Here is a 16323-nt window from a genome sequence, read left to right as displayed (position 1 = left end):
CGGTGCTGCGGTGTGGTTGTGGGGGGGGGGGTGGGTGGGGGGGGGGGGGGGGGGGGGGGTGGGGGGTTGTGTGTGTGTGTGAGGAGAGTGAGGGGTATGGAGCTGGATTTAAAAAGCATGAAATTACTCCAAAGTTGATAATAAAAAAAAAATTACCTGGAAAATTAAACTGAACGTTTTATTCCCAAGTGTGCCTGGGGACCCAAAAGGGTTTTCCAATAAAAAAGGGAGTTCCACTGCATAACATACAAGTTCCTAGAGTTGTTAAACAGATGTTAAATGTTATAACTTCAAAAATATTAAATATCCTACATGTTCATATCAGAGTGCTAAAATTTAGTGGCCATGTTCTTAAATGTTTACCAACTGCGTGTGTTTTGTTTTGTATTCACTTTGTTTTTCTTTTTTTATACTTTTATAGTTATGTTAAACTCTCTGAAAGAAGCGGTGCAATATCCCAATACTGATATTATTATTATAAATTGTATCAACCTTCCAGACCACTCAGGTCTGTTGGTTCTGGATCTGCTCTACATCCACAGAACCAGAACCAAGCAGCATTCAACTTCTATGCACCACAAATCTGGAACAAACTTCCATAAAACTGCAAAACAACTGAAACACTGAGTTCTGTTAAATCAAGGATAAAATCCAAGCTGTACAGTTGGATAGCTGATGTATATTAAGTTGATGACATTTGACAAAATGTAATTTGTTGCTGCTTCATAACTGGTTATTATGCTTTTATTGTATAAAAGAACTGTGAATTTTCTTGTTGCTCCAAATAGAAATGTGTTTGACATCCCTGACCTACATAAAGCAACCAGGAACAGAAGAAGAGAAAAGTGCAGACATTGGGATTTAAATTGTAGTAAGTGGCTAAAAAAAGACGAGTTGGCCTTCACTGCGGTGTCTGGAAGCAGAACAAAACAAAGCTAGATTAATAACTAATATATAGCGTTGTTTATTTTAGACAAATGTGCATTTTTTACTTATTTATGTGCATATTTTAACTTCACTTATTGATTGGGTTACATTTTTTGAACAATTAAATGTTGTTCAGAGTTATTGAGTTTAGTTTTACTATTTTATTCCTAAAAGATTTGCTTTTAATTTTGAAAAATAATAGCTTACCCCCATCCCTGCACCCCTTCTACCCCCACAAAAATAAATAAAAAACAGATAAAACTTTTCTCCTGAAGGGGAGCTCAATGTGAACAGAAAAACATTATTATTGTGATGGAAATGACAGATTTTCCCTAAATTCCACCACTTGAAACGCAACAAACTGTAAGATTCTCCAACCTCCACCAGATGGCACTGTTTCCAAAGCATTGCCATCCACTCCCCAGAGTTGAATTTCATACTTTTTTCTACTCTTTCAGCACACAGAGAAGAGGCCCTGATGGGAGCACAAAGGTATACCTCCAGAAGGAATTACATTACCTTTCTTTTTTGTCTGCTCAGTCTGCAGCCATGTCTGCATCTCTATTATGTTTCAGCAGAACAAGTCCAATTTGCTCAGACCTGAGAAATGCTTGCTGCATTTATTTGAGTGAATGTCTGCGTGTGTGTGTGCGTGTGTGTGCGCGTGTGTGTGTTTGTGTGCGTGCATGCGTGTGTGTGTTACCTTGTATTCCTGCACAACCCCATTCTGCTCCTCTTCTGGAGGGGGTTGCCAGGAGACGACAACAGCAGTCCCGTTGCTCCCGCTCTCCGTCACTGTTACCTTACGAGGGGGCGCGCTGGGAGCTTTTGGAGAAACACAAAAGAAGAAAAAATAACATGTGTACATAGTTCTTTTGAATGCACTTACTCACACATGCTGTTCAGTTTTCAGGATTTACTTCTGAAATGACTAATCAGAAAAATTACAATGCTTTATCTAAAAACGTGTGCCCAGAATTTTTTACTCCAAACAAACAGGGGGTGATGATGATAATGATGATGGACTAAATTGTGGTGTATGAATGAAATTTGTGGTCAAACAAAATATTAAACTTAAAATACAGAACCGAGTTTTTTTCCTGCTTGTGTGGAGAAAAAGAAATGAGGCTTACAGCTCCAAACACAATTATCAACAAAAGCCAGAACAAAGACTGAAAAAGCAGAAAAAGATCAAAACACGCCCACTCATGCAACACACACACGCATTCTACAAAACACTTCCGCACTCCCGCTTCTCTTGAAATGTTAGCGACGTATGAAAATTTGCAGTTGGGTTTTAACCAAAACCTCAAGGGACTGCTTCAACCACACCCAATGAAAAATTAGTACAACACATGCATGCATGAAGGGGGTTTTGTGGGGCTATGGGGGGGGAGCTGCCACCACTCACTGCCTGGCTGAACAGATGCGATATGCTTTCAAACATGCAAGCTGTTCGTATGAAACGGTGTAGATATAGAGGGAAAAAAACCATAAAAACATTGGCATGAAGATATCCCCCCCCCCACCTTCGTCCAGGGTCTTGCCAGCTTTAACGTCGCTGTCTGTTCCCTGGAACTCGTTGAAGAAGGGGCGGACTTTGAATTCGTACGTGACGCCCTTCCGCAGCTGTGTCACGATGACGCTGTCCTCTCCGGGGGTCCGGACCTCAAACACGGCCCATTCGCTCCTCTGCTGGCCCTCTGGCCTGTACATCACCTTGTAGCCCTGGACGTACTGGGACTGTTGCTCCACCTGAGAGAAGGAAACCAAGATGGAGCTGTTTGCACAGGTTGATTTTTGTCAAATTGTAGACCAGCACAAAGCAGTGTATTATTGTGAGGTGGAGGGAAAAATGATACATGGTTTGTATATTTCTCGTGAATAAAAACCTGAAATGTTTTGACCTGCATAAATTTGAAATTTAGCATCATCAAATGCCTTTGGAATCAGGCATTCATTATGACTAACATCGGTCTGTGTTGACCGATATTAGTCCTTTCTTAACATATCGGTATCTGTCAAATAGAACCAGTCCAACTATATTTATTTCACCTAGTTGCCGTTTTGTTTCTTGGGGTTGGTCATGTGACAGACAGTGATAGTTATGTAGTGCAGGATCGGTATCAGTTATCAGGCATAACAGTAACATTAATATCAGATATTTATATACGGTAGCCCCAAATTTTCATGCCGGTGTATCCCTAATATTAACATTATGAAGAGCCCTGTTAAATTCTACACTGAATAAAATCAATTAATCACACAATCCTTCTACTGACCGAGCTTATTATTGGGTTTTGGAAAAGAAGTCATACAGAAATCTTACAGTAAATTTGTTTATTTTTCATCTGTTATTTGTTACTGCCGGTGGTTTAGAGTAGTTACTGTTGTTTTGACCTAGGTGTCATCTCTCTGTATGTGAAAGTTAGAATAACTCAGTCAATACACACTGTGGTGTGCCATAAATGAGCCATGTTTGTGGCTCATTTATTGAATTATTCTATTTTTCGGGTCGTTTCCACCTGCAGCTTTGATTCCAACAGCATTAAGTTTTATAACCCATGTGAGTCAATGACTATTGACTCCTGCTGAATCCATATGAACGCCCAATCGTTACACATTTCCATTTGCAAAATAAAAAAATAAATCAAACTCAAAATCTTCTGTTCCACTTAACATAAACACATAACTTTTGTTCGTCTGTTGCATAAAACTGCTGCAAATTGTGGGAAAGTTTAGCGTTAGAACTATGCCAGAATTTAAAAAATGGCGTCGTAGAATAAATATCAATCTGTGCAACTATAGACCAGGCAGAGGATGAACTGGGATACTGGTTCCTCACATCACCCATCTGTTTATCCAGATTCCTCTTTTTTGACTGTGTCTATGCGCCATTTGGAGCAGCAGTGATTTGTGCAAACCGCACAATGAGGTCATTGGCCAAAGGTTCCTTCAAGTCTGGAGCTGGTTAAATAGAGCCCAGGCTCTCAAAGCAGCGTGTCTCATCCTGTCCTGCTCTCTAATGCCTGCTGAAGTCAAACACTGGGGGAGAATCCGTCCAGGGAACACGAGGTGTTGACGCTGCAAAATATTCAGCTGCATCCGCCACAACATAAAAAAGCATAAAAGCTAAATTAGGCCAGATTGTTTTGTTACTGTAATCAATATGTAATAAATTTTCACAGCAGAATTTATGAAAACAAACCACTAACTGGAGCAATAATGTCCCTAAGGGTCTTTTTGGAAGGGAAGCTTGTAAAGATTTTACTGATGTCTTTATCCCTCCTGTATGAAAAAAAAAAATATGCAGCTAGCTCAGGTGGTCTCCATTAGCCGGAAAACTGCAGCAAAGGAAAATGTAAAAACCAAGAAATTGCCCAACAGGAATAAACGTATCACTGCAAAGCAAAGGGAAATCGTGTCACTTAACGACAACGTCAGGCCTCCTCGTGACACGCGTTTCTCTGGAACATTCCAGAGAGACAAAGTAACCAGAGGTAGTGATGTTTTAAATCAGTCTTGACATGTCAGAGTCATTTTCACGTTTTCCTCAGCTGTGTTCATCACTCACAGTGGCACTTCATAACACCTGGGAACACAGGGAAGCGGGGGTGGCCTTTTTTTTGTCAAAAGAGAGGAGCGTTTTGACCATTAAGCGACTCATCCAGCAGATTAATGTCTACTCTGGGGAGGTTTCGTGATATTGTGCATGTGATCGGTAACAGAAACCCATTAGTACCTCATATTCAGTTTTGTAGCGGTGCAGAAACGCCACCAAAAGCTCCCAGCTGTAGTTCACTGCCTATCCGGTTCCACATCTGGGAGCCATTTCCACCTAAAGGCATGGGCCTGCCATCTCTTCCCTCTTAGTCGTATTGTTTTAACAGTCAAATGTTTCCAATCTGACCGGGCACAGACTGGCACGCTACACCACTGCTGCTCTGTGCTACAAGACAACTGAGCTCGGAGGTTTAGTGTAGCTGGAGTGAGGGGAAAAAAATGCTGCAGATTCTTCTTCAGGCAGACGCCAGATGAACACAGGGATCTTTTGCAAAATGCTTTCTGCAGTTCGTCTTCTACAAAAGCTCTTAGCTGAACTCGTAAGATTAGGTCAGCTAAGATGCTTGACAAAGTGAGTATATCAGGATCACCTGGGAGCCGTAGGAGACCAGATGTCAAATCCATTCTGGTAGCAAATGTTCGAGGAAAAAAACAGCTGCTGGTGAAAGTTTTACTGTGGAAAGACGCCACTCACTGTCCACTGCACCCTGACGGACGACGACGAGAGGATGGTGGGGTTGTGAAGGTGGATGACCACATCTGCAAGTTCTCTTTGGATCTGTCGATGGTCCACGCCTTGACTGGTGGGAGGGATGTCTGTGTGGGAAAAGCACAATGGAAGTCAAATTAGCTGAAAATTATGGTCAGATTTACAGACAAAGAGTGAAGCACAACCAGTCAGGCATGGTATAATAATGAAAAATTCTGCATCCACAAGATAGGTCGCAGCAGCACCACAAAAAGTAATGTAGTGGGTTATGCTGGACCAATCGGTGGGACTGCAACACTGCAAGAGAATGACACAAAAATACAAAATGGCGCCATGTTTAGGATTTGTGAGAGAAATGGAGCTTTGAGGTCATTGTTTAAAAATAGCTGCTGCAATGGCCACACGGAAACATGAGACTGGCGTTCTGAAATCTATGCACTCTGGAACCCGGTTTCAAAAATGATTGTTTCTGGTCTCCGAAGATGCCATGGGGACACAGAGCCTAAACATTTCTTTCAACTCAAGAACATGGGGGGCCACTGGATGACTGCCCTCGTGCCCCTAGGGCTTAGCAAGTGTTCTGGTGGAAACACTGATTTATATTATTATTCTCAATATCTAAACGGTGTGATGGCATAAAATCAAAGTCAAATTCCTTGTTTGTGTACACAAACTTTGCCAAAAAGACCCAATTGTGATTCTGTGTAGGAAGAAGGAGGTTCTCACCTTGTGTTTTCACTGCGTCTGAGATGGAACTGGGATCACTGAGTCCGTAGGCATTGGCCGCTCGCACTAGGAAGAGGTAGACTGCGCTGGGCTTCAGGCCCTTCAGCACAAACGACTCTGTTTTCACATGCTCTGCCAACGTCTGCCAGCTGCTGCCGGATGCATGGCTGTCAACACACAAGGGACGTCATTTCAATCAAACAAGATTCAATAAAAGTCCCACAGAATCGGTTTGCGTGTAAAATGGCTGATGATCTTCACCTGAAGGCCTCTATGATGTAGGAAGTGGGTGTGGCTCCAGAATTGAGGTTGGGTTTCCAGGATAAGGTGATGGAGGTCCGGGAAACGTCTGTGACCTCGGGTTTTGACGGAGCGCTAGGTATCAGGTTTGGGTCAGTTGGTCTGTTTGGCTGGACGGGGGATCCAAATTCTGAGTGCAGAACAGAAATGAAAGGAAGCATGTACATAACTTCAGATGATGTTAAAACACAAGATACTTTCTCATCATCATGATTTTTTTTTACCTTGAACTTCCAAATAGGCTTTCCATGAAGCCTCTCCACTGGGAGTGGAGGCGATGCAGGTGTAGGTACCGGTGTCACCAAGCTGGAAGAGGAGAGGGGGAAGGATATTTGGTTAGATGCAAATTATTTAAATGAGTCCAATCGTCACTACCCTCTTCACACCAACTTTCACTGTTCTACTTATAACTATCTAAATAAAATCTGCCGCAGGCAGCTGCCACTGCCTGATGATCTTGGTGTCGTCTCTTTTAAGGCCAAACTGGGGGAAGGCAGCTGGATGAGTCAAACGGCAAAACACTTAGTCAAATGGAAAAGATATTCACAGAATTACATACTAATGAGAGGCTTTTTCTCCATCACACCACTTTGTTCTAAGAACTAAAACCCACTGCTGATCTGAACAACTGATGTGGTGACAATTAGTGCTGTGGTTTTATCCTGATCACATGGATGATTAGAAGTTAAGCCTAAAAGCTGATACTTTCTGAACTAATGTGCACCATGAAAGTATTAGTAATAAAGTTTATTTACATTTTAATTGAAAACTACATATCCAGTCTGAATTTCATTTAAGTGCATCACCAGCCTCAATGTCTGTTGATTTATAAATTGGCATGTGTTTTCATAATATAATTTTAAAAATAGGAATCTGCACAACAAGTTTACGTTCAATGTGTGTTTTTTTTTACTCCACAGTGAATCATATTATATATATTATTGGTCTGATGTAATATTCTAATTTTAAATATGTTTCACCTGTAAGCAGAAAATTGTTATTTAATAGAAAAGAAAGAGAAGGCTTTCAAACTTTCACAGTGTGTAATTCAATGTGTTTCACTTGGTGATAAAGTTCTTGAAATAAATGGACATTTTCAATAATAATTTAATTCCCTCATAGCCACCCAAAAGCTTGTGGCAAAGTTCTGGGTTGATATTTGTGGTTATGTTCATTTAATTTGCTGATTTCTTTCATCAAACCCACATTTTAAACGTTGTCCATGAATTTTCAATACTTGATCTGGGAAGGTGAATCCAGAAGCTTTGTGGTAGGCTGTTTCCCAGTGCCAAAGCCAAATGTGATTGCAGGCAAACACGACCCAGATCCAATTGTGTTTTTTGCCCATATACAGCTTTTTCATTTTTGACTGATTGACCCAATTTCAATCTTTTCACCCCCTAAAAAAATCTAATTTGTGCCACTTTGTGTAGCCAAATTAGATATACATCTGGTAGGTTTTGCCTCCAAACATGCTAATTGATGGTTCTCATCTGACCATAAGCTTTTCTTTCAAAATGAATTGGCTTGTCTACATTAGATTGATGGTTGGTTGATTAGAGTTGATTTGGAGTTCCAGTGGTTTCCAGTTCATGCCTGATTTGAGGTTTGGTGGTTGTGGTCTTTCCCTGAATTTGTTTCTAAATGTGCTATTGCTAATATACTAGTATATCCATTCTGCTGAAAACCTAATAAGGCAAACAAAAGCAGATATTATTTACCAAAGTGAAAATCATGTTTTTCATACTGATGCATTTTCAAGAAGTCTACTCTGTTAACTGAGGGGAAAGCCTCCAAGACAAATAAGTCTGCTCTGCTTTGTCGGTGATTTATAATCTGCTAAAGGCTACTGCGCTGAGCAAAACAAAACTGCGGAAAACAGAGATAAATTGTTTGAATAACAAAATATAATCATGTCCCCTCCTAAATGTCCCCGAGGTGTGTATTTTTTGGTTTGCCAGGAAGGAAATCTATTAAAATTTGATCACAACATTCACAAAACCATATTAAGAAAATAAATTACCCCAACATGTCAAAAACATCTTCGTTAAAACGTTGTCTGGGAGATATGACAAGTTCATTAATGTGAAGTGCCTGCAGAGTTTTTCCTCTGCCTCAGCTCAGACGCATTGCCTCCTGCCTGCCTCGCAATGGCATCCCAATCACACCGCAATCTTGTCACAGCGAGACACGCCAGCATTCATCAGAACACGGCAAACTGACATGAACCCTGACCTGCTGACGCCTCAATCTGGAAGAAACGTCGGCAACCCCCTCTACTCGTCTCTCTGCCCAAGAGCGCTTGGCGTCACGGGTTTTGCCGTGGAGCCCGAGCATACGGACACATGCAGGATGACACACACAGAACCCGCTGCTGCTGCTGGTTGACTGACAGGAGCTGCACGGTGTTCACCTTCACAGGCTCCGTTTCAAACCCTCGACAACTGACTGACAGCCCGCTGAGAGCCAGGGGCTGGCAGAAACACATGCTTTATTTACCAACCAGCAGGGGTTTGCCAAGCTCATTATGGGGAGAGCATGGACAACTTTAAAACCTCCTGGAATGGAACTTTGAATCTAATAGAAAAACCAAGTAGGGTAAAGCTACGTCTTATACTCCAAAAGGAAAAAGTCTTTTATTTTGGGGCTCGGACTCGGGATGTGTTAATTTTAGTCAATTAATTGTCTTTTAACGTGATACAATTTTTGCGATACAATCTTTTGTTGCAAAGCAGATAGTGATATACACCATAAGATTAACAGCTTTCCACAAAAACTGGTTCTATAAAGTAACGGCTCAGGGAGTGGTGATGGGAATGCCGCATAGAATTTTGGAAAACAAGGTACCATTTTTCTTCCACTTCAGACGCACATAAAATCCCAATTGTCACCTGGAACCAGCTGCCTTACCTTTGCGTATCGTATTTGTAGCGCGCCCGTGTCCAGCTGTTTGACTCTCGAGTCATGTGTGGACACTAAAACGCCGTCCTTCCTCCACAGGATGGTGGGTATAGGGTTACCAGATGTCACACAGCTCAGGACCACGGTTCCGTCCACAGCCACCGTTTGATTGGTGGGCCCCTGTCGTATAACTGGTGGCGGGCGGTCTGACACAACTGGGGGAACAGAGGAAGGAAAACGGGCAATTACGAGAAGCCGTGGAAGCTGCTAATATGGTGTGGCCAGGTGAAAGGAAACTGGGATTCAGTCAATTATATCCAGCTGGGGGGAAAAGCAAACACGAAAAGTATAGGAGAGTGGGACCTGAACAAACAGAGAGCAGCGACACAAGAATAGGAAAACAGTGGGGATCATAGGAAAGGAATTAAGTTCGATTTTTAAGAACTGGAAGCAATTTTTTTTATTTATTTATTTTTTATCATTCAGCAGCAGACGTTGATGCTGGCCAAATAATTGCTGAGAATTAAAATGAAAAGCTTTGTTTCCTTTTCAATCAGGAGCCTAGCGGTATGCATCAGAGCATAAGCCCCCTCCCCTGGGTCACAACAAAGAAACAAAAAAAGGCTTAAAAACTAATCAGAACACATAAACTTATTAAAGCAATGGTGCTGAGACTCTTTCCAGCTTACTTACATGATTTCTGAGCACAGAAATCATGTAAATAAAAAGTAGGTAGGTAGATGTAAAAAAAAAAAAAGTCTATGCCCCTGATCAACTTCCTCTCTTTTGGCCTGCTTGTTACGATTCAACTTTTCTAATCCTCAACCAAATTCAGATCACCTCAGTAAATAGATGAATAAAAGATGCTGTTTCTTTTATTCATGTCTTTAACCAGGGAAAGGAAAATCTATTCAAACCATTCAGGCCTTATGTGAAAACATAATCATCCCTTAAACATAATAGCTGGCTATGCCACCCTTGGCAGCAACTACTGCCATCAAGTGCTTACAGTAACAGGCAATGAGTCTTTTACATCACCATGGAGGAATTCAGGTCCGCTCTTCCCAACAGAATTATTCATAATTCACTGGTGTCATCCGGAACGTTACCAAACGCTTCAGTAGGAGTCATCGAGACTTCTCTACTTGTTTCTTGAAGTGGTTCTGCCTCTCTTTTTGCTCAGGTTCCCATCTACTTGAGCACTTAGAAACATTTAATTCATTAGAATTGGTTATTTCTGCCACATTTGAGTGTTTTAAACAGTTCAAAACGGATGAAATAACTGGAGGGTTTGTCTTATTGTTTGGTTTATTTTTAAGGGGGCATTCATGGTTCGTCTTAATTTTGTGGTTTAGGGTTTATGCTGAGAGACTGATGTAACCAGACATTCCTTATGTTTTTCTGGTTGAAAGGAAGGTCATTGCCTTCTTATGCAATTCCACTTGATTCTCATCTCCCTTCAGTGCTCCATCTGGAATTTCTCCCATTGAGCTAAATTCTTCCAATAAAATTTCAGCCAGGCCAATCAGCAAACAGGAGGGCAAGTAGTCAATGAGGACTTTGATTTTCTGGGCTGTTTTAGGATTGCAGTCTGCCTGTAGTTTGGCAACGGCAGTGGAGGAAGTGAGCGAAACCGTTCAGTCCATGTTGGCAACGTTTCCAAATATTGAACTAACATCATGAGCCACCTCATTCAACTCAGCACTTCTCATATTATGGTGGAGGATGGTTATTTACAGTGCACACAATTTCTGGCAAGCTTGAACCGGTGCATTAAATCCGAGAAATGATAATTAGCTAAAATTTAACGCCTCCAGTAAGCAATCGTTTTTCAATAACCAAGGGTCCAGACCCTCTGAACGAAGCAAAGCTTAGAACAAAGCCTTTGAATAAAGCCTTTGTAAGTCTTTCTAGATAAATGTTCATACCTTGTCATCTGTTTTGATGTCTTTTTAAAATTTTGAGATCAGGGATGTTGTGTTTGCCTTTAAATCTATTTCAAGTTGTCAGACAGGTTCTATTTTAGTGATTTCTTGACAATATCACTTTGGCAGTAATCTTCCCTGGGTTTGGGAAGTGAAACTGAAGCAAAAACATATACTTATATTTTAATCTGTACATAGTTCATTTATAGTTTAAAGTGAGAAATAACTGTTTGAATGACTGTAAAAAGCGTACAGACGCAGCTACAGGATAAAATCTGTCACATCTTGGTAGTTGGCATCCTTCCGTCCGCAGAAAAGACAAGACGCAAAGGAGGAACTTTAATAAATTTCATTCACTGTATTTGCTCTGTGCCGTTTGCAATTCATCACGTTTCCACATAGTGTTGCCTCCGTCTCTCTTGTCATTATTAATATTCATAGCCCTACTGATGACCGTTGCTGTCTACTCCTCTGATTTACTTGCAAATTACATTCACAGAGGGAAGCTTAAATTAATAGCAAACACAGTAAAGCAACATATAATGATGTATTTATGTGTGCATAGATCTTTGGAAATGTGTTGCGGTGTAATCTGCAGCTGCTTTGTCTCCGCTTTTGTGTAAAGGGGATGGTACAATTACTAAAACATTGTCAGCATGACCTGTTATTACCAGATCTGCCTGCGGAGAAGTGTTGGCCTCAGAGTGGCCCGCTCACTTTAATAACTGTTATTATTATCCAGAGAGCAGGACAGAATGAGAAACAGGAGAGCAGCCAGGGAGATAGAGCATTCCATTGTAGGCCTTTAATGAGGAGGGACATTCTGGTAAATGAGGGGATGAATCTAGGTGTGTCGTAGATGGAGTGGTGGCTGCCCAGATATCTGTGGGACCGGCTCGTCCACGCAGCCGGCGGCGATTGGCTAAGCTGCGTAATTAGAGGGGCCGGCCCAGGCCTCACCGCATGGCCGCAGTCTCCTGATGTTAGACAGAAGCAAGCCAAGCATGGAATACTGAAGGAGACATTAGCCAGCATGAAGCCAGAGCAGCAAGAAAGTGAGCCATGGGTCTGGATGCAACGGCACCAGAGAGTCTCAACCTCCTGACAGGAACACTCGGAACAGGCCAGACCAAACCTCACAAACCTCAACACGGATTGTAATACGCTTTGGAGCACAACCACAACATTACAGACGAACAGTGTTATACTCACAAGCTTTAGATTATCTCAAATTCCAATAGATCCGATATATTAACTTCTCTTTCTGTGATATTAACTCTCTGCTATGTTTTGCTGTGTGTAGACAAGGTCTTTTATCTAACTGTCCAGTGGTGTGTGTCTTGTTTTTTTTTCACTAACAGCCAAAAAAAAAAAAACACACACAGCTGGGTAATAAAAGTATGGATTTGCACTTCAGGATTTCACAAAATACAAAGTTTTGTAGTAATTTGCAGAGAAAAAAAATAAACTAAATCTGAAATCTGCTTTGTGTTCAAGCTGCATCCAGACCCATGGCTCACTTTCCTTTTAGTGTGTGCGAGTGTGCGTGCATGTGCGCATGTGTGTGTGTTTTCAACTCAGATTACCCCAAGTTATGATGCAAAGTTCTGTCAAACAAAATGGTGATGTTGAAGCTAAAGTGGTAGAAATCTGTGTTCATGTTTGAATTTGTCCATCTAAATAGTTTCTGTTCATATTTACAGTGGTACAAAAAGTGGATATCCTCTATAAGCATATGGGCGCCACGCTAAAGGGGCGCCAAAATGATGGGGGAAAATTATTTCTAGTTGGAATTTTCTGTACTCAACAGCTATTTGTACATGTGTAAATTATATTATTAGTGTATAATAGTAAATAGTATTGCATAATAGTTGCACTTCTGAATATTTGTGACAGATAAAAAGAATAATAGATGTAAAATTAATCATTTTGGTTCATTTTACAGAAAAGTTTAGAAAGTAGCTTAAAGAGAAATGGTTTCCTACCATCAGTAACCTCAAGCAGGGCCTTGGTGATCACACTGCCAGCGATGTTCAGAGCCTGGCAGCTGTAGTATCCCATGTCGGAGCGCTCTGCGTCTGTGATGGTCAGATCCCCGGTCTGAGATACAGAGAACCGGCTGGAGGGTTGAGGTGGTTGGTAGGAGAACAGGAGGTTCTGTAAGGAAACCAGAACAGAGGCTTTGGAAAAAAACAGCACTGATGTGCCATAATATTGATCCTCCAAACCTGCATACAGTGCTTTAAAAAAGAAAATCTTCACACCCTTTAACGTTTCCACACAGGTATCCGGATATAACTGATGGGCCACGTCATTTAAAAAGTATTGTACACACAGGACTGGTTTCAGAAAGTTTTTATCTGCATGAACCTGCAGATAAAAACAAATCCACTGTGCAACCCGTCAGCTAGTAAGACTGCTTCAAAACAACCACAGCTTCCTGTTAGGAATTAAACATGGTGCCAGAAGGTTCAGTTGTGTGGACAGATATATTGGTGTAATTGCTGTTAATTAGCAATTACTGAGTTTTTAGAAATAATTGCTTTTAGTTATATTAAACAGTTTCGTTTGTGGGTGAAAGGCCAACCTACATAAAAATGGATTTGTTTCCCCATATTTGGCTACCTGTAGACTAGGTCTCAGTTTCATTACAGACACAAACTTTAGTGTATTTTGGTTGGATTTTACATGAATTTTACATACTAATATTGTGAAATGGTTGCTTTGTTTTGTTTTTGTCTTTTTTTTTTTAAATTAAAATCCCCTAAACTCTGACAGTGAAAAATAAATGGAAGTCCAACACAATCAGTATAGCTTTGGGCTGTAATGTGAAAAATAGCTGAAAACATTTAAAATGAAACTGAAATATTTAACTCTTTGCTCTTCCTTTTACCTGACTGCCTTCCCTCTGCCAGAAAATGGCCGGCTGTGGGTTCCCAGTGGCCTCGCACTGGAACGTCACCGTCCTGCCAACTCCAACCACCTGATTCCTCGGTCTCACCACAAACGCTGGGGGCACTGCAGGACAGCCATGCCAATGGTTAACTCCGGTTAAGGCAAACACACTACAACATCACTACAGCACAAAAAACACCATCACACATCCAATATTATTTGAATGGAAGACAAGAGAAATTTGCCTGTATTCAAATTTGTTACAGCTTGGTTTCAAATGTCTACATGGCAATAGCAAATTAGAGTGTAGTATTTAAAGCCAAAATATACACACATGATAGATGTAATAAATATAAATATAAAAAAACAATAGTTACTTCCATACTGCTCATTTGCATGTGCAAAGCTATGGAGCATTAAAATTTACATGGAAATGGGGAATAAATTTGAGCCATCTGTCCATGCTGACAACTTCCAATGGTGTAGGCCTCACCAGAATGCTGTGTTCATGCATCTTAATGACAAATTCTAGCTCAAATGAAGAGTGCCATTACAGCCAAACGACAACCATGCAGTTCTGTGGTGACACTGGTTTAATAGGCTAAACATACTCTGATTGTGTCCTAAAGCCTAAAAACAACTTTTTGTCATTTTTAAACACAAACTGAATAATAAATACAAGAGTGCAATCTCAAAATTGTCACCTAAGATATGAACACAATTTGTCTTTAAGTACCAGATGATTTTTTTTTTTTTTTTTTTTTTTGGTGATGGGGGTTTTAAAAATGGGGGAAAAATAAAATAAAAGAATGAAATGATGCAGCATTACCTTGCAGGTACAAGATGAGCTTTTTTTTTTTACCCTCTAATGTCCTTTTGTCCCCGTTGCCCATGACAACAGAAACATGATTGCTGATTGAAGGGTGGAGAGGTGATGGGTGAAGGATGGGGGGGGGGTTGTGACACCTTCCTGTCTCTGTCAAGGTGGTGAAAAGGTGACGGGTGACATTTCAACTTACCAGACACGACTAAAAAGGAAACAAAAAAAACACAAAAGACAAAATGCCAGAATGAATAACCAAATAAAAACATAATGACAACAAATGAAAGATAAGGGAAAAAAACAGCATGATGTTCAAAGATATAAATAATCATGTTGTTTTCATCCTGTGGGAACAAAATAGACATGTTTCATCCTTCATGCAAACCCTAGGGACAGAAGTATTAGGCTGGGTTATCAGGATACAAACAAGAAAGCATTTAATTTTTTTTTACAGTTAGGACAATTTGAAGCAAAAATACACAATTTATTTGGATAAATCCCATAAATATGAATATGAAGCTCATACAGGACAAAATGATTTTCAATGTTATTTTTGTAACCACACATTTTTCAGTTTTGCCACAAATTCACCACTGAATTTGGTTTGAACTTTGACTGGACCATTCTATCCCACTGCAGAATGATCAGTTTCTCTGATTTTGCTATTTATACGTACAAGTTTGAGTAAAATTAACATTATTCTTCTATTCTATGAACTACTGACAACACGTCTCCAAAATGCTAAGCCACAATTTAGTATTTATTTGTAGAAAATGAGAAATAGTCAAAATAACAAAAAAGATGCAGTGCTTTCAGACCTCAAATAATGCAAAGAAAACAAGTTCATATTCATTTAGAAACAACAAAAGTAATGTATGAATTTAGGAAGAGTTCAGAAATCAATATATGGTGAAATAACCAGGAAGTTTTCAGTGGGGTTCAGTGCAGTGGACTCTATTTTTTCCAGAACTGTGTAAGCTTTGATCTAAATTAGTCAGCTGAAGCTCTGGCTTGATGTTTAGTTGATGTTTAGGTTTTGTCAACCTTCTGGAAGGTGAATTTCCACCTCAGTCTCAAGTCTTTTGCAGCTTGCAATAGATTTTCTTCACTATTTTTATGTATTTTCTGATTACCCAGGTGCTAACAAAGGAAGAACCCTAATAAAGTTTTTTTTTTTTTTTTTTTGGGGCTTTTTTGGGGTTTTTTTTTTTTTTTTCCCAAAACACAGCTTTGCATATTTAAACCGGGTGCATAAAAAGACAAGGTGAATGTTAACTGTCACTCGCTGGTCCTAAATCTCCCTCTGGCTAATCGCTCACCTTATCTAATCTATCTGTTTCAGCGGCTTCCTCAGAAACATAAACGCTGGCAGTCAGAATAATGGCCGGACCCTTCCTCCTCCCGCTGCCTATAGCTGGCCTTTAAAATGCAGATAAGACTCACATCAAACACTCCTGATGCAAGACGCTCAGGTCTATCTGTGTGCCAGTGGGCCTAGATACGGACCATCATGAGACACCCCTCTCTCACACACACACACACACACACACACA

At 40.5% G+C, this 16323-nt stretch overlaps 1 protein-coding gene across 7 annotated transcripts in view; it reads right to left on the bottom strand.

Moving 5' to 3' along the window:
* Positions 1 to 16323, bottom strand: part of robo1 (roundabout, axon guidance receptor, homolog 1 (Drosophila)) — a 310894-nt gene that overhangs the window by 50047 nt on the left and 244524 nt on the right. For 5 of the 7 annotated variants that reach the window (XM_015038826.1, XM_015038820.1, XM_015038821.1 and 2 more), the window contains exons 7-16: positions 14967 to 14975; positions 13946 to 14070; positions 13038 to 13209; positions 9137 to 9342; positions 6451 to 6532; positions 6188 to 6356; positions 5927 to 6093; positions 5186 to 5307; positions 2457 to 2682; positions 1631 to 1752 (exon numbers count right to left, since the gene is read on the bottom strand). In XM_015038826.1, the coding sequence (XP_014894312.1) occupies positions 1631 to 1752; positions 2457 to 2682; positions 5186 to 5307; positions 5927 to 6093; positions 6188 to 6356; positions 6451 to 6532; positions 9137 to 9342; positions 13038 to 13209; positions 13946 to 14070; positions 14967 to 14975 (1400 nt within the window). The remainder of the gene's footprint in view (positions 1 to 1630; positions 1753 to 2456; positions 2683 to 5185; positions 5308 to 5926; positions 6094 to 6187; positions 6357 to 6450; positions 6533 to 9136; positions 9343 to 13037; positions 13210 to 13945; positions 14071 to 14966; positions 14976 to 16323) is intronic. The other 2 variants (XM_015038823.1, XM_015038824.1) reach the window with 1 other exon arrangement.

This window comes from Poecilia latipinna, unplaced genomic scaffold (assembly GCF_001443285.1).
Source record: "Poecilia latipinna isolate Pla-1442-1.1 unplaced genomic scaffold, P_latipinna-1.0 Scaffold454, whole genome shotgun sequence".
Classification (NCBI taxonomy): domain Eukaryota; kingdom Metazoa; phylum Chordata; class Actinopteri; order Cyprinodontiformes; family Poeciliidae; genus Poecilia; species Poecilia latipinna.
The sequence above is the reverse complement of the archived record's forward strand: the minus strand, read 5'-3'. Positions and strand labels throughout refer to the sequence as shown.